Source organism: Rattus rattus, chromosome 10 (assembly GCF_011064425.1).
Source record: "Rattus rattus isolate New Zealand chromosome 10, Rrattus_CSIRO_v1, whole genome shotgun sequence".
NCBI classification, from domain to species: domain Eukaryota; kingdom Metazoa; phylum Chordata; class Mammalia; order Rodentia; family Muridae; genus Rattus; species Rattus rattus.
The window spans coordinates 69,840,432-69,861,283 of NC_046163.1; the positions used below are offsets into that span (position 1 = coordinate 69,840,432).

The 20,852-nt window shown below is 41.5% G+C and overlaps 1 protein-coding gene across 4 annotated transcripts in view; it reads left to right on the forward strand.

Annotated features, from left to right (window-relative positions):
* Lpgat1 (lysophosphatidylglycerol acyltransferase 1) overlaps positions 1 to 20,852 on the forward strand; it is a 66,368-nt gene that overhangs the window by 33,657 nt on the left and 11,859 nt on the right. For all 4 annotated transcript variants that reach the window (XM_032914715.1, XM_032914712.1, XM_032914713.1 and 1 more), the window contains exons 3-6: positions 3,980 to 4,098; positions 9,120 to 9,215; positions 13,669 to 13,942; positions 17,042 to 17,168. In XM_032914715.1, the coding sequence (XP_032770606.1) occupies positions 3,980 to 4,098; positions 9,120 to 9,215; positions 13,669 to 13,942; positions 17,042 to 17,168 (616 nt within the window). The remainder of the gene's footprint in view (positions 1 to 3,979; positions 4,099 to 9,119; positions 9,216 to 13,668; positions 13,943 to 17,041; positions 17,169 to 20,852) is intronic.

Below are 20,852 nucleotides of genomic sequence, written 5' to 3' on the forward strand. Positions count from 1 at the left end.
GAGTCCATTGTGTAGATAAGGCCTGACTTGTATTGTTGGTTTCTTTTTCTGAAAATTATAATTGTGGTAAAAGTACATGTATTATTTATATACATTTACATGTATATTGAGTTTTAATCTTCATATATGTATTTTGTTAGTATGCATGTGTGTGTATGTATGTATGTATGTATGTATGTATGTATGTATGTCATTTTCATGCCTGCTGCTCGCAGAAGCAAAAGAGGGTGTTGGGTCCCCTGAAAATGAAATTATAGACAGTTTTTAGGCATCATATCGGTGCTGTGAACCAAACCGAGATCTTCTGCAAGGACAGCAAGGCTCTTAACCAGTGAACCCCCATCTTAACTATTTTAAAGAGTACACTTTGAGCCGTTGAGGTAGCTTAGTGAGGGAGGCCTCTATGCAGTAGAACTGATTCCCACCAGTTGGTTCTGACCTCCACACGCACACCATAGAACATATGTGTATGCACACATTTTAAGTAAATATATACATAGTTTTTAAAAGGGAGAAAAAAAGCCAAAGAGTGTGCTTTAGTGTCATTAAGTATATTCACATTGTGCTGCAGCCACGTCTCCAAAGCGTCTCAGCTTGTGAAACTGAAGCTATGTAATTGGCCCTCCATATTTGTAGGTCTCCAAGTTCAATCAACTTCTTTCTTTTCACTATTTCCCGAACAGTGCACTAGTGTAGTATTTACATAGCATTTGTATGGCTTATATGTCAAGTTGTCTAAGAGTTACTTAGAGTACGCGGGAGGATACATGTAAGATGTATGCAAGTACCACATCACTCTTTATAATGGACGGAAACACCTACAGATTTTGGAACCCTTCCGCAACCAATATACCATAGATCAGGAGGGTCGACTGTGTCCATTAAAGAACAATTTCTCATTGGCTCAGACCCTAGCAATTACAGGTCTGCTTTCTGTTTCTATGGATTTTGGGCTAGCCTTTGCTTTTGTTATTCCTGTCTTTGCAGTGCTGTTTTAAATAGACCTGTGTACATGCCATTTTGCACATAGTTCAGTACATCTATAAGATGAATTCCTAGAGTTACTAGATAAAAAGGATTGTGTTCTTCTCTGTTCCATTGCTGTGAGGAGACACCATGATCAAAGCAATTCTTACAAGAGAAGTTTTTAACTGAATTGGAGGATTGCTTACAATTTTAGAGGTTTAGTCCATTTTGGTCATGGCAGGGAGCATGGCAGCACACACGGTATTGGAGCAGGAACGTGAGAGCTACATCTTAATCCACACCCAGAGAGAGCCAGAGAGAAAGACAGGAGGATAAGGTTGGGGGTCGAGATTGGGCCTGGCATGGGCTTTGAAACCTTAAAGCCTACTCTCAGTGACACACATACTCCAACAAAGCCACAACTTCCTAATCCTTCTCAAATACTGTCACTCCCTGATGATTGAAACATTCAAATATATAAGCCTATGGGCCATTCATTCAAACCTCCAAACACGTAAGATTTAGTTTGTTGTTTGCTTGCTGGCTTGCTTTTTAAAGTGTATCACCTGAGGAGATGGGTCCATGGATAAAGCTTACTTGCTGGTCAAGCATGAGGACTAGAGTTCAGATCTCTAGAACCTGTGTAAAAAGCCAGACAGGATCAGGTAGCAAACAAGGTTCTCTGGGACAATATGGCTAATTAGACTAACTGGCTGGAATTAGAGCACTCCAGATTCAGGGGGAGATCATAGCTCAATAAATAAAATAAATAGGGATCAAGGTGCACTCTCTCTGTCTCTGTCTTTGTCTCTGTCTCTGTCTGTCTCTCTCTCTCTCTCTCTCTCTCTCTCTCTCTCTCTCTCTCTCTCTCTCTCTCACACCCACACACACACACTCACATGCACATAAATATATACATCCATGCAGATAATGTGTGCCCACATCTACCTCCCCAGCAGTGTATCAGCTATTGGATGAGTGTCAGTCCCGAGAGCATGCCTCCTGAGCTGAGCTGGGAACTGGTGTGCTACTGCAGTTAGCAAGAGGCTGGGCTCCTGAGGTCCTGAGGTTCCACCTCTTTTTAAGGAACAAATGGCATCTTCTCCTAATGTAGCTTCTGTAGTTCATTAATTTAAATTTTTTAAGTAAAAACATTTAATCATAGACACTAATCTTTTTTATATTAATGATGCTATCATTAATATAAAATGATTGCAACATCTTGATTCAGTGGGTATCACAACTTGGTATGTGTTGACCCTGTCAGAAATTTCTTTAGCATGGAATTTTACAGTTGCTAATATGAAAGGAAAGATGCCTTCTTTGAACTTGTGTGAAGAAGTGCTTCATACTAAGAAGTCTGAGTGTACTGGGGTAACGGGAAGAGTGAGCGTAAGAGTGAGTGCCAGGTGTATGACGAGGAGGCCTCAGGCCTCTTCCCTGTGTCACCCACAGCAGGTATGAGGTCCTTGTAATGGAGGTGGAAGTGAGCACAGCCCCTGGCTGTCCACACAGCGTCTCCATAAAGTCCTGAGGGGGAGACTGATTCTCAGCTTCTTCCTTTCCTTTTCCTTTTCCTTTCCTTTCCTTTTTTGGACACATACCTTTCCTTAGAATGTATAAGTAAATTTTGATGCAGTGATTTTTCTACCCAGAGATTTTAAACTAATTTAATTTGTTTTCTTCCTTTAAAAGAAAAATAAATAATTTTGAGATATTCTGATATTTCCTTGTACAGTAAAATGCAAGAGTCTAGGAGTCATCTACAGATGGCTGGTTTGTAGTCCGGGACTCAGTGAATTAGGTAACATGCAACTTTATTCCTTCTTCAGCTGATTCAAAGATGTAATAGAAGAACAAAACCTGACTCCAGGGCTGGGGAATGCAGTGCAGTGATAATGCACTCCTTTACACGCAGAACACGTGGATTCTATTACCAGGGCCTTAAAGCATCTCTAATGCCCCTCACTGGTGGCCTTTAATGCCTGATGGGTGGGATTTTTTTTCCGTTCATACACTAAACAAGAAAGCAGTTCCTCGACAGAAGACAGCTGGATGTTCCCTAAATTCCAGTGCCATTTACTTGGCATTGCCTCAGGTCAAGAAATCAGCTAATCTCCAAGATTGCCTGCCCCTGAGATGCCAGTCACAGGTGTTTGTAACCTGTGTTTCTGACTGGTTGCTCTAAGTTAGGGTCCCACAGCTCTCTTCTCAGGGTCAGTTAATTTGCTCAAGTGGCTCACAGAGCTCAGGATGGTGCATCATAGCAGATACTGCAAAGGATGCAGATGGGACAAGACACACACAGGCAGTCCTGGGGAAGAGCAGAGAGCCCTCTAGGATTCCCACGTCCAGCTCTCAGAGCCAGATCCTCCTGCGACTGTAAAGAGACACTTTATTACACCAGAGGTTAACAGGATGTGTGGTAAAACCCCATGAGGCCTGACTGTACAGCATTCCTTCTCTAGATGTGTGCCAAGACTTCTTCTGAAGTATCTTATTATCTGTCAGACAAGGAAGGCCAGAAAAAGGTGTGGAAGATTTATTGTTTCCATGAGCAGCCATAGAGTCATATGTTTTAGTTTCTGTCATTTGCCGTCAGTATGTAGGTTCTGAGTGAGAGACCTTAACAAAATAACTAAAATGTATATACCAAAATTGCAGTTGGTACAATAGTTTAGGGGGATTTATTCTTTCCCATGATTTCTTTATATCATAATTTTCTTATCTATTTTCCTGTTGGTAAACATTTAAGTTGTAATAAACATCTTCTATACCTATATTTTAAATTATTTGTACAATGTAGGATAAATTAAAAAAATATGATCATTTTATATTTTAATGGATATGTTGGGACTGTTGTCAACATTGTGACTTTTATAGGAACCTAGTGCCAAACTTTTAAAAGTGTTAGCAAGGAGACATCCCTAATGTCTACTATTTTTTCTAATAAAAGGTTTCTAGCCACAGAAACATCTTTAAATGACAAATTTGAAATGTTTTATTCTTACAGTGATGGAATGGGGGGAAGATATTAAAGCAATTGCTAAAGATGAAGCAGTGATGTTGGTGAACCACCAGGCAACTGGAGATGTGTGTACACTGATGATGTGCCTGCAGGACAAAGGACCGGTAAGCATCTTTGGTGCCTTGGGTGGATATCCTGCAGGGATGGACTTAAGCATTGATTAGAGTATCTCACTGTTCTCATAGCATCAGTATAGATTTCATAAATTCTTGGTCACCCCCCAGAAGGGAATTTAAAGACTTTAAAAGATAAATTGCTAGAATATTGAATATCCAAGAATTGACAAGCCAGTGTTTGAACAGTTGATTTTGTATCATATTGATAATTAAAAAAATAAATCAAATAGATTTAAAATGTTTGTATTTATCATTCAAGGAATTACTACCTGAGAAGGTAAGGAAATTATGTTCCTAGAGAACTAAGTTAATAGTTTACAAATTATTGGGACCTATAGTAAGTAAACAAAACAATGGATGTTCATAGATTGCTTAAGTCATTAGTGACTAAGAACTAAAGACTCACTGGATGTGGGGGTGCACGCCTTAGTCCCAGTACAAGGTAGGCAGAAGCAGATAAATCTCTGAGTTTGAAGCCAGCCTGCTGGTCTACAGAGTGAGTGTAAGGCTGTGTAGAGGGACCCTATCTCTTAAAACAAAACAACAACAATAAAGAAATAATGACTCCATCTCTCTCTCTCTCTCTCTCTCTCTCTCTCTCTCTCTCTCTCTCTCTCTCTCTCTCTCCAGCTGTTGTTATCAGGTGAGAGACGAGATCAGTACAGTATATAAATTCAAAATGAAAAGCCTATTTGAGGGTGAGCTCACCATGGACTTGGTGGACAATGGCAACTTTCAGAAGAGAGAACACATATACTTGCCCTTTAAGGTTAGGGAGGATTTAGTTAGGCCACCTCTAGTCAAATGATTTGTGCAAAACCTGAGGTAAGAATCAGTGTGAGGTTTTTATTAGGTTTAAAGAATTTTGAATCACCAGGTAAAGTCAGAAAATAAGGTAAAATTAAAAGAAACTATTTTTAGTTATTGCATAATCTGTTTTTCCTCTCTGAAAAACAGCGGTATAATCTTGCTGGAATGTAAGATAAATTTAATCCTTCCTTATAATCAGAATCTCAAATCATCTAAGGGAAAAAATACTACTGTGTAGATGCATTTCCTCTTACAATAAAACATATTGTTTTCCTTAAATTCATAATGTTAAAATTGTGTGGGTAGTTAAAAAAAATCCTATTTGGCTTTCTGTAAAAGCAATTAGCCAACATTCTTTAGTCTAATAATGGTAATTACACTTATAACAGTTTATAAGAATGCAATGTGCTTAAGTGGTCTAGAGTCTCGATGGCGCACATGATCATATAGAATATGCTTGTGTTCCAAGGCCCTGGGGTCCTCTTCTCTGAACCTCCCTATGCTGGGATTATAACCTAAGCCTCCGCACTTGGCTTTTACACGAGTGCTGAGAATCAAACTCAAGTCCTCATGCTTGCATGGCATCTTAGTCACTGTTGCTGTGTAGACACCGTGACCAGGGCAACATTGAGAGAGAAAACATGTAATTGGGGACTGGCTTACATTTCAGAGCTTTAGTCCGTTATCATGGTGGGAAGCATGGTGGCGTGTGGGCAGGCACTGGAGCAGTAGCTGAAAGCTACATCCTGAACCATACACAAGCAGAGAAAGCAAACCTGGCCCCCGCATGAGCTTTTGAATCCTCAAAGCACAGCCCCAGTGGCACTTCCTTCTACAAGGCCACACCTCCTACTCCTTGTAATCCTTTCCCTAATCACTTTCAGGTGACTAAGCACTCAGATACATGAACCTTTAGGGGCAGGGGCCATTCTTATTCAAACTACCACGTACAGTGTTCTGGCTGGTTTGTGTGTCAAATGGACACAGGCTAGAGCCATCAGAGAGGAAGGAGCTTCAGTTGAGGAAATATCTCCATGAGATCCAGCTGTAAGGCATTTTTTCAATTAGTGATCAGTGGGAACCTTCGTGGGTGGTATTATTCCTGGGCTGTGGTCCTGGACTCTATAAGAAAGCAGGCTGAGCAAGCCTTGAAGAGCAAACCAGTAAGCAGCACCCTCCATGGCTTCTATATCAGCTCCTGCCTCCAGGATCCTGCCCTGTTTGAGTTTCTGTCCTGACTTCCTTCAATAATAAAAAACAATATAGAAGTGGGAGGCAGAGAAACCCTTTCTTCCCCGATTTACTTTGGTCATGGTGTTTCGTGGCAGCAATAGAAATCCTGACAGAAACACATGGCAAGTAAGCCATGGCCGCAGTCTCGATTCTTTTATATGGATGTACTTTTACATCTACATAAAAGCAGTCCAGTCTACTAAAGATGATGGTTGTTTCCCTGAAAAATTAAGGGAGGAGCTGTGTTTTTTGGACTTTCACATTGCCTTTATAAAAGCAGATGGTGAGTGTCACTGCCTAGTCTTTTCTTTATATGTAAGTTCACACAATTTAATACTTGGAATTATTTCTTTCTGCCCTTTTCTTAGAGGTCCAGGGTAGAGTTCATTACATTCTTAATCAAGACTGTAGCTTTCGTTTCAGTTACGGTTTAGTGCTAGGAATGCTTATTTCCTCAGCAGGAAAGAACAATTAAGCAGTTCATTAATTAGATACTGTTTATATTTAATTTAAAATTTTAAATTTGCTGCAAACAAAGTCTTCTCCATACGAGAATTAACTTGTCAGCAATGGGTAATGGGGTTTTCTTTGTGACTAAAGACTAAGGCATCTTAAATATAACACTAGCAGAGAGTATGCACTTGTGCAAACTAACAAGTTGTGTTAATAACAGAGTATGTCATTGTAATACATTATTTTATAAATATTTTAATGATTTTGTTTTATTAATCCATTGTAGTTTTACAAGTTATAAGAATTGCCAGAGACCTCCTTTAGATAGAAGAAAAGTATTTGAAATCTGCAAAAATTCCTTTCCAGGAGAGATATAAGTAATATTTACCCCTTCCCATAAGGTCTCAGTGACAAACAGGCATGACTCCACAAAAGTTCATTCTGGGGAGCCAATGAGTTTGGGGGCATCCTTATAGAACATAGGTAGAGGGGGTTACTTAAAGGGTTGTGGCTCCTTCCCAAATAAGCCACTTCTAACAAGCCTCTATCAAGTAGGGATGAGGTCTTCCTGGTAGCCACATAGACAGAAGCCCCTTCCCCTAGTCTTCCTGGCCTATAGACTCTTACCCCTCCCCATGGCCACTTGCAATTAAGGAAGTAATCCTTGAGTCCAAATTTAACAAGCTGATTCAGCTTCATTCTTTTCTATATACTTATAGACTTAGGGTTCTAAAGCTAGGAATCAAGACTTAGAATTTTCTATGTAAAACCTATTAGTAACTGCTGAATTTGTAGAAACGACGTTAGATTTAAAATATTTCTGACACTAAATGGACTTAGCTGGATCTATCTATGCATATGTGTATATATAACAACAATAACTAAGGAAGAGGTCATTGGAAGGAGTAGGATGGGTAATTATGTAAATTCAGTATTCAGATGGAATTCTCAAAAGAATAAAAAATAAATTAAAAAATGTATTTAGGACTGAAGAGATGGCTCAGCGGTTAAGAGTACCCGACTGCTCTTCCAGAGGTCCTGAGTTCAATTCCCAGCAACCACATGGTGGCTCACAACCATCTGTAAAGAGATCCGATGCCCTCTTCTGGTGTGTCTGAAGACAGCTACAGTGTACTTATATATAATAAATGAATAAATCTTTAAAAAATGTATTTAGTCACTAATTCAAAGTCTGTATAGATGAGCTATGCATGATGGTGCTTGCCTTTAATTCTCCAGCACTGAGGAGGCAGTGACAGGCTTATCTCTGAGTTGGAGGCCAGCCTGACCTAAAAAGTGAGTTCCAGGACAACCAGGACTATTACATAGGGAAACTCTGTCACAAGCCCCGCCTGGTGGGGAGGGGAGAGGGAAACTTGGATGATTGTGGATACTTGTCTAGAGTGTAGTGTAGAAATATTTTTTATTCTGTTGTAATAGTCTTATCTGAGGCTTACTGCTTCAGTCTGCTAACCTAGGGCTAATCCCGGAAGCTTCTAGCCTCCATACAGTCTTGTCTGGGCCTAGAATGTTTTTAGACGTAGAGACTTACTGCTGAAAAAGCTCATCCTTCCTAGCTCTTTGTAAACTTTGGCTGGCTGGTTCAACTCAGCTGTTATGGCTCAAACTCTGCTCCAAACTGACTGATTGAATCTGGCTTCTCTCTCAGCTTCTGACCGAATTGCTCTGCTTGACCTTGTACTAACTTTGGCAATCTGCTCTAATCTTCTGACTCCTTCTTGTTATTTGTCTTTACCAGTGTCTACCTTTGTCTCTCTCTGCAACATGTCTTTCTGTAAGACTACCTCCTCCTCCTCCTCTGCATTGCCCCTTGAACAGCTTCCCTTTCTCCTCGTGAGAAGTGGATATATCCTATTATGGTGGTCTGAGTATGGCTGACCCAGGGAATGGCACTCTTAGGAGGTGTGCCCTTGTTGGAGTAAGTGTGTCACTGTGGGGGTGGGCTTTGAGACCCTCCTAGCTGCCTGGAAGACAACAGTCTTCTCCTGTTTGCTTTCATAACAAGATGTAAAACTCTCAGCTCCTCCAGCACTCCATGGATGCTGCCATGTTTTCTGCCTTGATGATAATGGGTTGAATCTTGTACCTGTAACCCAATTAACTGTTGTCCTTTATAAGGGTTGCCTTGGTCATGGTGTCTCTTCACAGCAGTAAAATCCAAACTGAGACACCTATTCTATCAAGTCTTTCTTCGATTCTTCACTTTTTCTGCCACTGAACTATATGTTATTTTCAAACATTGCTGCTTCCTTCTGCAAACTAACTTTACCTTCATTGTTTGGGCATAAAGGTGTGTACTAAAAGTGTGTTTACATTTTAGCCGAGGAGTTAAAGGTGGATGTTCGTGCTGAGCCACACCACAACTAGAAACAGCTTTTATCAGAAAATCACACAGTCTTAGGGTTCACAGTGTGATCAAATACCCTGCAGCAGTGGAGCACGTTTCTTGTTCCCAACACTGAATTAACCACATCTGCCTTTAAATACTTCAGGTTGTTGCTCAGATGATGTGGCTGATGGATCATATTTTCAAGTATACAAACTTTGGAATTGTTTCCCTTATTCATGGAGACTTCTTTATAAGACAGGTAAGTGACGAACATTGTTTTTCAGTGTTCAGACATTTAAAGTGATTGATTATGTAGATTATGAAAAAGTGGTATGACCAACTATTTGGGCTGAGTAGACCCTGTTCTCAGGTCTTGGCTCCTCTTTTGAATCTTCGTTCTGTAAACATTTATTTTAATCTCACTTGAAATATACGTGATCAAGCACCTGCCACACTCCTGCTCTTCAAATCTTTAGCTGAGTGGATTGGGCAGAATAAATGCTCATTTTCCTCACTTTCACATGAGAACAGTAGGTGGCCTTCCTCAGAAAGTGTGGGAATCACATGAGGTTAAACTTGTAGAGCTCTCAGAACAGTGCCTGCTGCCTTCAGCAGCATTTTACCAGGAGCACTGTCTGACTTCTACTGTCTCTACTATTTGAAGCCCCTTGTTATGTGGTAAGAAGATATCTTAGTTACCAGTAGGGAGGTTATAATAAGTAAATATAATCATCATCATCATCATCATCATCATCATCATCATCATCATAGGAAATGATGAGGGACTTTATAGAAACACAAATGAGTACATCTGATTTCTGTAGATCCAGAAAAACGTTGAGGAGGATATCATATTTGGTATATGGATCAGATGACTGGAGATGAGTTGGGGAGGGCTGTAAGCTCAAGGAATAGACTCTCATAGGCGAGAGCATGGTAACTTCTTCCCCAGTCGCACTGCTCGGCAGCATTTTCACATCCACTGAGTATCACACACTTCTTGCAAAGCATGGGAATACCAAATGTAAGCACATCTGTGGATGGCAGTGCCATGGTTACTTGATGTTCATGTTTTTAACAACTTTAATCTTGTTTGTATGGTCCTGTGCACAGAAGCTCTTAATGAATACCTGAGATTAAATGAATCTTGTTCTGAGGAACCACAAATTAAGACATAAGCCAGAAGTAAGTAGAAAGCACAGAAGCAAGCAACAGAAAGATCCACAGCTATGGAGGGAGGGTCCAGTGGGAAAGCTAGCTAATCCTCTTACGTGGTAAAGGCTGAGGAAATGACTAATGCAGGGTAGTGTAACAGTTGATGTTGATGATGAGCATCAAGAAGAAGTAAAATTCTCAGTGTACTCTGGAGTGTAAAAATGAGAAAGGGTTTTGAATCCATACAGGCTATTTCAGAGTAACTGGAAATTAATTCCTAAAAGAGCAACATTTTCCCCTCAGAATGAATGGTCTAGAAAAGATGCTAATTTAGTCAAATGTGTGGGTACACCACTGTGTTCCTAGTACTTCAGGCAGAAGTGGGAGGATAGGGAATTCAAGGTCATTCTACAGAGCAAATTCAAGGCCATCCTGGGATATGTGAGACCCTCTCTCATAAAGAAAGGGGACAAGGTAGTTTTTGTTTTTGTTTTTGTTTTTTCTTTAATTTGTTCATTTTTTCAAGACAGGGTTTCTCTGTACAATAGCACTGGCTATCCTGGAGCTCCCTTGGTAAACCAGGCTAGCCTCACTCAGAAAGAGCCACTTGCCTCTGTCTCCTAAGTGCTGGAATTAAAGGTATAGGTCACCACCACACCTGGCTAAGTTGTACTTTTTAATCATAATCTTAATTCAGTAAGCTAGCTCTGCGTTTTGTTTTGTTTTGTTTTTATTTGTGATACATTTAATCTGAAGACGAGAAGCATACGTACTTTAAGGGGCTTTGGGACTGGCTTTAGAGCCGGCACTGACAGGAAAGAGGCTTCTGATGCCAGCTGAAGGCTGGGGCCTTCCAGTAGCTTTGTCTGGTGGCTGTTTTCAGCCTCCACGTCATCCTTTCTTGTCACTGACATCCAGTGCATGCCCTTGTCCTGTCTGCTTCCAGGGATTTCCCTGCATGCATCTGTTCCTCGTGCATATGCGTGCTGAGCATCATCAGACCTCTGTTGGCTATGACAGTGTCTCCCTGACCTTCCTCGCTGGTCTTTTGTTTTCCTCATCACAGAATCAGTAAACCTTGGCTGCTGTACAGATAAGAGTTGGGCTTACTTATGATACAAGTAGTATTATGGCATTTCCTTGATCAAAAATTTCCAACAATTTTGCATTTAAGGCCAGCCCTGTGATAGCTGGAGAAATAGTTCAGTTCGTATTCTTATTGCTCTTACAGGACCTGGGATTTACAGCTCACAACACCTAAGACTCTAGTTGCAGGAGATCTAACACCCTCTGCCTCCCTGATCATTTGTAGGCAAGTGGATTACATAAGTGGAGCACAGGCTACTGTGTGTTCTTGCACACACACACACACACACACACACACTCACACACACACACACAGAGTGGACTACATAAGTGGAGCACAGGCTACTGTGTGTTCTTGCACACACACACACACACACACACACACACAGAGTGGACTACATAAGTGGAGCACAGGCTACTGTGTGTTCCTGCACACACACACACACACACACACAGAGTGGACTACATAAGTGGAGCACAGGCTACTGTGTGTTCTTGCACACACACACACACACACAGTGGACTACATAAGTGGAGCACAGGCTACTGTGTGTTCTGCACACACACACACACACACACACAGAGTGGACTACATAAGTGGAGACAGGCTACTGTGTGCACTTGCATCCACACACACACACACACACACACACACACAGAGTGGACTACATAAGTGGAGCACAGACTACTGTGTGTTCTTGCACACACACACACACACACACACAGAGTGGACTACATAAGTGGAGCACAGGCTACTGTGTGTTCTTGCACACACACACACACACACACACACAGTGGACTACATAAGTGGAGCACAGGCTACTGTGTGCACTTGCACACACACACACACACACACACAGTGGACTACATAAGTGGAGCACAGGCTACTACACACACACACACACACCCACACACACACACACACACACACACACACACACACACACACACACACACACAGTGGACTACATAAGTGGAGACAGGCTACTGTGTGTTCTGCACACACACACACACACACACACACACACACAGTGGACTACATAAGTGGAGCACAGGCTACTGTGTGCACTTGCACCCACACCCACACACACACACACACACACACACACACACATACACACACAGTGGACTACATAAGTGGAGCACAGGCTACTGTGTGTTCTGCACCCACACACCCACACACACACACACACACACACAGTGGACTACATAAGTGGAGCACAGGCTACTGTGTGCACTTGCACCCACACACACACACACACACACACACACACACACATAGTGGACTACATAATGGAGCACAGGCTACTGTGCACTTGCACCCCCACACACACACACACACACACACACACACACACACACACACACACAGTGGACTATAAGTGGAGACAGGCTACTGTGTGTTCTTGCACACACACACACACACACACACACACAGTGGACTACATAAGTGGAGCACAGGCTACTGTGTGCACTTGCACCCACACACACACACACACACACACACACACACATACACACACAGTGGACTACATAGGGGGAGCAAAAGATACTGTGTGCACTGGCACCCACACACACACACACACACACACACACACACATACACACACAGTGGACTACATAAGTGGAGCACAGGCTACTGTGTGCACTTGCACCCACACACAACTTTTTTTAATTTCAAAACAACAACAACAAAAAAAAACAAAAAACAAAAAAAAAATCCAGTAAAACAGCACCATGCCTGAGGCCCTTTCTGTCTGGTCTCCTCTGGTTTTTGTCACCTACCACCGTCATCTCCTCCATATTGACCAGAGCACTGCTGTTCGTTTGTTTGTTTGTCTTACTGTGCAGTCCTGGTTTGAAACTTATTAGGTAAACCAAGCTAGTCTTGAACTCATAGAGATCCACCTATCTCTGCCCATACTGGGATTCAAGTTGTGTGCTCCCACTGCAGGCCCCAGCATGCCAAGGGTCCTCCCTCCTTGGACCTGTATCTTTTTTGACGCTTGTCAGTTGGAGACTCTGCCTTTCATCTTGTGTGGCTTATTCCCTCGTGTTTTCTAGCAGGTCTTCCCTCGACTGTCACCTCCTGGCATCTGCATGGCTTGCTCACTCCGATCCTTTTCATCCCTCTTATATTTCTCTTCCTAAAACCCATTACCTGGAGTTTACCCTCCACATTCAGCACTTCTCCATGTGGTCTCCTGTTTACTCCCCTGTTTCTGGGGATGGGACTGTAACTGGCCCACTATGTGGCCACCAAACTGCTGAGTTACTTTTCCTCCAGGAAGAAGTTCCTTTGTATAAGTTTGAATAGCTCCTCCCCCTTTCCACTGCACTCAAAAAGAGAAATAACTTGGGAAACCACTGTTCTAGCCTATAATTGCATTCCAGTTTTGAAGCTGTTGTTTCTGTTTGAGCTTGGGGCATTTAATCTCCAACTGTCCTCACTGTGTGTGTATGCCTTCCAGGGAAGAGCCTATCGTGACCAACAGCTGCTGGTTCTCAAGAAGCACCTTGAACATAATTACAGGAGCAGAGATCGAAAATGGATTGTTTTGTTTCCTGAAGGGGGCTTCCTCAGGAAGAGGAGAGAAACAAGCCAGGCATTTGCCAAGAAAAATAACTTGCCATTTCTTACACATGTCACTTTGCCAAGGTTTGGGGCAACAAACATTATTCTGAAGGCACTTGTAGCACGGCAGGAAAATGGAAGCCCAGCGGGAGGAGACGCCAGAGGCTTAGGTAGGGCGCCTCAGCGTTGCTTGTCTGGTTTGGATGAAATGTCTTTAGAGTTCTAATTCTCTTTTTGTTTTTGTTTTTTATTTGTTCAGTTGGTTTGGGGTTTTGAGGCAGGATCTCTTTATGTAGTCTTGGGCTGTCCTGGAACTATATAAACCAAGCTGGTCCCAAACCAGACACTTCTGCCTGCCTCTGCCTTGTGGGTGCTGAGATTAAAGTTTTACACCACCAAGGCTGCCTCAGTTCTTTTTAAATAGCTTTCAACAATTAGAATCGACAGTTAAAGAGAGGATAAAGTTATAATCTCTTCATATTTCTCTTTAAACTAGTCAATATTCACAATAAAATAATTATACTCACAATGGTGCACTAAACATACCTACAAGTGTGTAGTCAAAGATGTCTTCCCTGCCTGCCTGGGTCTTACTTAGGGTGATTTCTGCCACTAACAATGCAAGTTACCGTAGAAGGTTACTTGCTTCTAATAGACAACAAAGTTAAAGTAATTTGGCATTATTTATTAAGACTCTTAAAGTATTAATAAATGACTCAGTCATCCTGCTACAAATAATTATTAAATGGAAACAATCTACATCAGGCACAATGGCTAGTGCCAGTAATTCTAGTACTGTGTCTGAGGAGGAGGAGGAAGAAGAGGAGGAGGAGGAAGAAGAGGAAGAAGAGGATTGGTTGCCTTTGATTTTAAGGCCAGTCTGGAATATGTAGTGAATTCTAGGTCAGCCTGGGCTGCAAAATGAGGCTTTGTGCCAAAAATAATCATAATCTGCATATAGGTAATGAAACTTGTCACGGGTTTACTTATAATAACCAGTCAGAGGGAGAATGGATAAGCAATTTCCATATGTCCATAGAACAGAGCCACACAAACGACGCACATACGCTATATTATGGGTGTGTGGGGGAGAGATTACATATAGGTCTTGTGGAAATAACATGAGCTCCAGACTAACCCATCAGACAGCAGGAAACAAGTGACAGAAGATGCCAGCAGCTGGCAGAGGTCGTCCCACGAGCTGTAACACTGTGGCTCGTTCTCCAGAGTTTTAGAATAATGAGCACATACTGTTTAACAGCCAGGAAAGCCAGCAGCACTCAGTGATGCGGCTCCCAAGGCGCAGGCGAGTCTGAAGCTGTTTCTGCAAGAACAGAAGCAGCCTCCTCCACGCCACCTCTGCTACAAAAGCTTTCTGAGGGACAGCTCGAGGAGATTCCTGAGGCCCATTTCTTTGATAGCATTTTAAAATTCTTTTACTATTATTTAGGTAAATGTTGAAGTGGCTGCTCTCAGAAGCGTTTTCAGATTCTGTACGGAGCATGTGTGGAAATGATGCCCGTGGAATTGCTCTGCATTTCCCTTTCATTTGTTCTTCTCAAGTAGCCACTTGGCAGTCAGCTGTCTTAATCTTTTATCATCTATTAAAAGGCAAATTGAAAGAGTCTTTTAATAGAAAAGCAAAGTTCAGAGCAGCTCCACTGTTGGAGAGACATTGTGCAATGTCAGGCAGGCCAAAGCTGCAAGCAAAGGTCTTCCAAACAGGATTAGTCCAGCTAACAAGACTGCTGCTCGCACAGACCGCCCAGGCAGTGCCCAGGGTGCTCTAGATCTCAAAGGACAATTGTGGTAGCAGTTGCCTACTGATGAGAAAAGAGACTTCTTTCAGGTGGCACAGGTTCTATTTATAAGAAAGTTTAGTATTTATCCTTAGTTAATATATTTAAATCTTAAGTTATCAGAATACTTGAAAAGTATTGTACTGTTTCTTCTGTTTTGGTATATTCCATTGTTTTCTTTGGTTTTCATAGCCATTAGTACTTATCCTTGGTAAACATAAGCCCTGCCTTTGTGTTTTTAATGTGTACTCTAGGTGCTTATCAGAATTAGATTCTGCCTGGTTACCTTTAGACGTCTCAGGGTCTTCTGAGTGGCAGTGCATCCTGAACTGAACTCAGCTGGGCGTCTTACGCTTGCTGTCATCATGAGAATTTCTAAATGTAGAGTTCAGAGAACTTAGACCATCTGTCCATCCGTGAGCTGCCATCCATATTCCACATTTTCACCACATTGGCTGTAACATCTCCTTCTACCTTCCTCTCTGTCCAGTAGTTCGTTTGACTGCTTTTGCTTCAGTTTAGTTTGGGTTTTGAGGCAAAGTCATGTAACTAATACAAGCACCTTGACCCACTTACCCTCCTGTCTTCCGGCCACCATCCTCTGGGTGCTGGAGCTGCAGGCCTGAGGCACTGAGTCGGAGAAAACTGCCTGACAGGGTGTTGTTCCAAATCTTGTAAGGAATTTAAAGCTTGTTTTAATTTCTAACAAGGAAAAGTAATATATTATTGGCTCCTAATATAATTTAGACTCAGGCTGGAAAATGGTTCTAGGCACTTCATGTGTGGAACAGGCAATTCCACTTTAACACACTTTCTGAAAAACCAATGTTCTCTGTGAGAACCCCCTCCTTTCTTGTTCTGCTTTGTACTCATTGATGGAAACAAAGACTGTGTGTGAAGAAGCAAACTAAACAACTTTCCCATCTCCTCACAGTGGTGGCCACTGATCATTCCTTCTGAAGAGCAGGGTAGGAAAGTTATACATGAGTAACTCTTGCTTTTTCCCCCAGATAAGAACAGTGATCAATAATAATGTCTGTCTACATTTATTTTACTTCCATTTTTCTGCATTTGTTAATGTCCCCCAAGTACTAATATGATAAATCATGACTTTTTTACATTTATTGGTTTAGTTTTGAAGTCTGCTTTTCATTTTCATGATGTGTGCTTTCCTCTCTGGCTTTTCATAGGCTCCTTTGTGTAGGAGTGATAATATATAATAATACCTTTCTAGTGTATAATTATACTGAAAATCTGAATGAGCCGTGTGTAGCAAGTAGTCGTGTCCTACCGTGTGTTCTGCAGTAGTCTACTTTATAGGACGATGCTTTCGTTTATGCTGAGAGCACTGCTGAAGCAGTCCGGCTTCTCTCAGAACAAAGCACATCAGTGCTTCCGCTGCTGAGGCGAGCTCAGTACTTCAGCCACAGACTCCTCACCCAACTCAAGGCACCTTGTCTTTACTTCCAGAATGCAAATCAAGAGGCCTCCAGTGGATAATAGACACAACCATAGCTTATCCCAAAGCTGAACCAATAGACATTCAGACCTGGATCCTGGGGTACAGGAAACCGACAGTCACTCATGTCCACTACAGGTCAGTGTTACAACTCAGTGTGTCCACCACAACTGCCTCAGGACAGGAAGAGCTTTAGTATTTAACTTAACCAGACAGTGAAAGTATTGGCCTGGTTCATGTTTATAGGAAGCAAAAATCATTCTTATACTGAATTTTTAATATGAAAATTAATTTGAAGTAGTTATTTTCACTGATGATGAAGATTTCTAAAGCCAGTGTTCCATGGCACTGTGATTATTCAGTTGCCTGACACTCTTAAGTAAAAGAGTGAGCGTCAAAGGATAAATATGCTCATGGTGTTAACTAGACATATGAATAGAAATGAGTAAATTCAAAGTAATTCATTATAATGTTTCTGAACACCTTCCTGGATAACTCAACTGGGTTGCACCTGTAAACTTTCTTTAATTTGTTTTTTAAAATTGTGTGTGTGTGTGTGTGTGTGTGTGTGTGTGTGTGTGTGTGTGTGTGTGTGTAATATATGCTGATGGAATTAGGTCCATTTCTCTTTTGTTATGTGAAGAGATTATAAGGAAACCAAACCCAGAAAGAAGGAAAGGTGTTTGGAAACTATGTCATGTGGGTTTTTTGCTTCTCCCTCTGGAGTGCTGGGATTAAATACATATGTCAACACACCTTGCAACATGACTAAATTTTAATTGTAGAATAAAATGTTCACAAGAGTAAAATCAAAAGTAACCCCAACACTTAATATAAATAAATGTCTGCTTTAGTCCAAAATGGGACACTGAGTGAGAAATGATGAGCCTTTATTCAGAATTAGCTTATATTTTAATTTTTTTAGATCTTGAGAAAAACTTACACCTTAAGCACATGGGCATGAGAAACACTGAAGGCTGAAGCTTTGCTGGAGATGGAGCACAGCGCTCAGGCCTGCCAGCGCTCTCCACTGATGCATTCTAGCTGCAGGCGTTGCTTGGCATGTCTGACTTGATAAGAGCATTGGATTCTTTGAAGAAAGCATTTTACTTGGGAGCTTGGAATTTTAGGGTTTTTTTGTTTTGTTTTGTTTTGTTTGTTATTTTGGGGGTTTTTTGTTTTGCTTTACTTTTGTTTTGAGGGGCAACTAATTTAGAAATACTTAATACTTTAAGATAAATATGCAGGCTGGGCATGGTAGCACACACCTTTAATCACAGTACTAAGGAGGCAGAGGTAGGTGGATCTACATAGCTTGTGATCTACATAGCCTAGTCTACATTTCCAGTTCCAGACAGTTAGGGCTTCATGGAGAGACCCTGTCTCTAAAATTAAATTAAATTACATTAAAAACTATTTATTTATAATATTCAATTCAATATAATATTCTCATATTCAAGAGCATATGAATGTTAACCTTTTGACTTATTTGCTTTAGGTCTTTTTTAGTTAACAAAACTAATAGGCCAGTTCAAGCCAAAAAGCTTCGCAATTCAAAGATGATAGCTTTGTGCACTGGAGAGATGGCTTAGCAGCTAAGAGCACTAGCTGCTCTTCTAGAGGACCCGGGTTCAATTCCCAGCAACCACATAGCAGCTTACGACTGTCCAACTCCAGTTCCAGGGGATCCACACACTCACACAGACACAACAATGCACAGAAAAATAAATAATTTAAATTTAAAAGAATCATTTAAAAAAGATGGTAGCTTTGACCTTACATACTGACAGTAAAATTGTAACCTTCTGTGACTCTTAATAGAGCTGCCTGACTCAGTAGTTCTAATGCATGATATATGCATAGCTTACATTGGTATAAGGAATATTATTAATATTACATGTATATAATCAGCGATTTTTGAATTTTTCTTTATGGAAAAAATCTATTACTTAAAAACAGAGCTTGTATTTAGTAATTTTATTGCTAAATATAATATTTACAAATTTATGATTAATATATTATTTTGGTTTTCCCTTCTGCTTTTATCTCCCTAAAACAAAACAAAACAAAGGCCCTGCATTCACTCTCATCAGTGCCCAAAACAGAACAAAACTCAAAAAGCAAAAATTATAGTATGGGAAAGTTTAGCTGAACTTAGTGATGGACATGTGCCGTGCTTCGCTCCTGAGAAAGCAAAGGCAAGAGAATCACAAATTCCCTTTCAGCTAAGATAATGTCTAGGCAGTTTGACCTACGTGAGACTCTGTCTGAAAGTAGGGGAGAGAAAGAAAGAGAGAGAAAGGGAGGGGGAGAGGGAGGAAGAAAACACTTACCACCAACATTGCTGTGTAGTACCAAACTGAGATCAATGAAAAGACTAAAGTGTCCAAACCTGTGACTGGGGACATTGAAAATGGGTGCATAATGGCTCTGAGCCATTAACTCACTGTGGAAGTCTGTGCACTTGCTCGGTCAGCGCGCCTACAACAGGACACTGAGGAGCTGGAGAAAACAGAGGGCCCTGTGCAGGCACCATTCATGCATGTGGTACACATGGACACCATTCAGGAAGGTGCTCATACACATACAACTAAGTGGATAAATCTAACCCACGGAGATGGGATAAAACCAATGCAGTTATGGGGACATGAATACATGGTCCAGTTTGAAGAGTCAGTATTCCTTAAAACCTCTGTGATCAAGCTGCTTTACTTGGGTATCCAGTTCTAGAGAAATAGAAGGTATTAATTTTGGATTATTTTATATCTGACACCCAGGTAGCTGCACTACTGCATCAACAGTGATCTCTACCACTGAACTGTAGCACTTTCCCTAACAACACCCACATGTCCACTGTCCCTGCCTGTCAGATAAGAAGTCTCAGCGATGCTGGGGAGATGACTCAGTAGTTAAAGCATTTGCCGTTCTAGCTTTAGGAGTAGAATTGAGATCCACAGCATATGGGTAAAAGCCAGGTAAAAGCCCATGTATAATTCCAGCATATGGGAGAGGGAGATGGAGTCCCAGAGCAAGCTGGCTGGCCTGATTTACAATGTCATTGCTCTCTGGGTTCCGTAAAGATCCCACCTTACTGAAGGAATTGGAGAGTGATCGAGGGAGACCTTGACATTAACCTCAGGCCTCCACATATACACACATGCATCCTTACACTTGTGCCACATAATGGGAACACACACACACACACACACACACACACACACACACACACACACACGTGAGATAGAAATAAAAGAAGTCTTGGAGTCATGACTCATTCCTTCCTCCTTCCCTCCCTCCCTCCCTCCTTTCTTTCTTTCTTTCTTTCTTTCTTTCTTTCTTTTCTTTCTTCCACACCTCCTATCTATGTAGTCAGGGAATCTTTGGTCTGGCTGTGTCTTTCCCTCCGGCAGTAGCCACCATCACCTCTGGCCTCTGAATGACTATCTGCAGTTCTTACTGGCTTTTCTGTTTTCACCTTGGTCCCTTGTGGTGGTTTGAATGATGAGTATGTACCCACCCCAATAGGCTCGTATATTTGCATGCTTGGTCCCCAGTTGGTGAACTGCTGGAAAGGATTAGGAGGTGTGGCTCTGTTGGAGGAGCCAGGTGTGTCACTGGTGGTACAGGAAGCCCAGAGTCTCTCTCACTCTCTGCCTGTGGATTGGAATGCAAAGCTCTCAGCCACTGCTCCAGTACCCTGCCTGTCTGCTCTCCACCATGATAATGCAATAGCTTAACCCTCTGAACCTGCAAGCAAGATGAAATGATTTGTTTTATTAGAGTTGCCTTGGCATAGTATCCCTTTCATAGCAGTAAAACAGT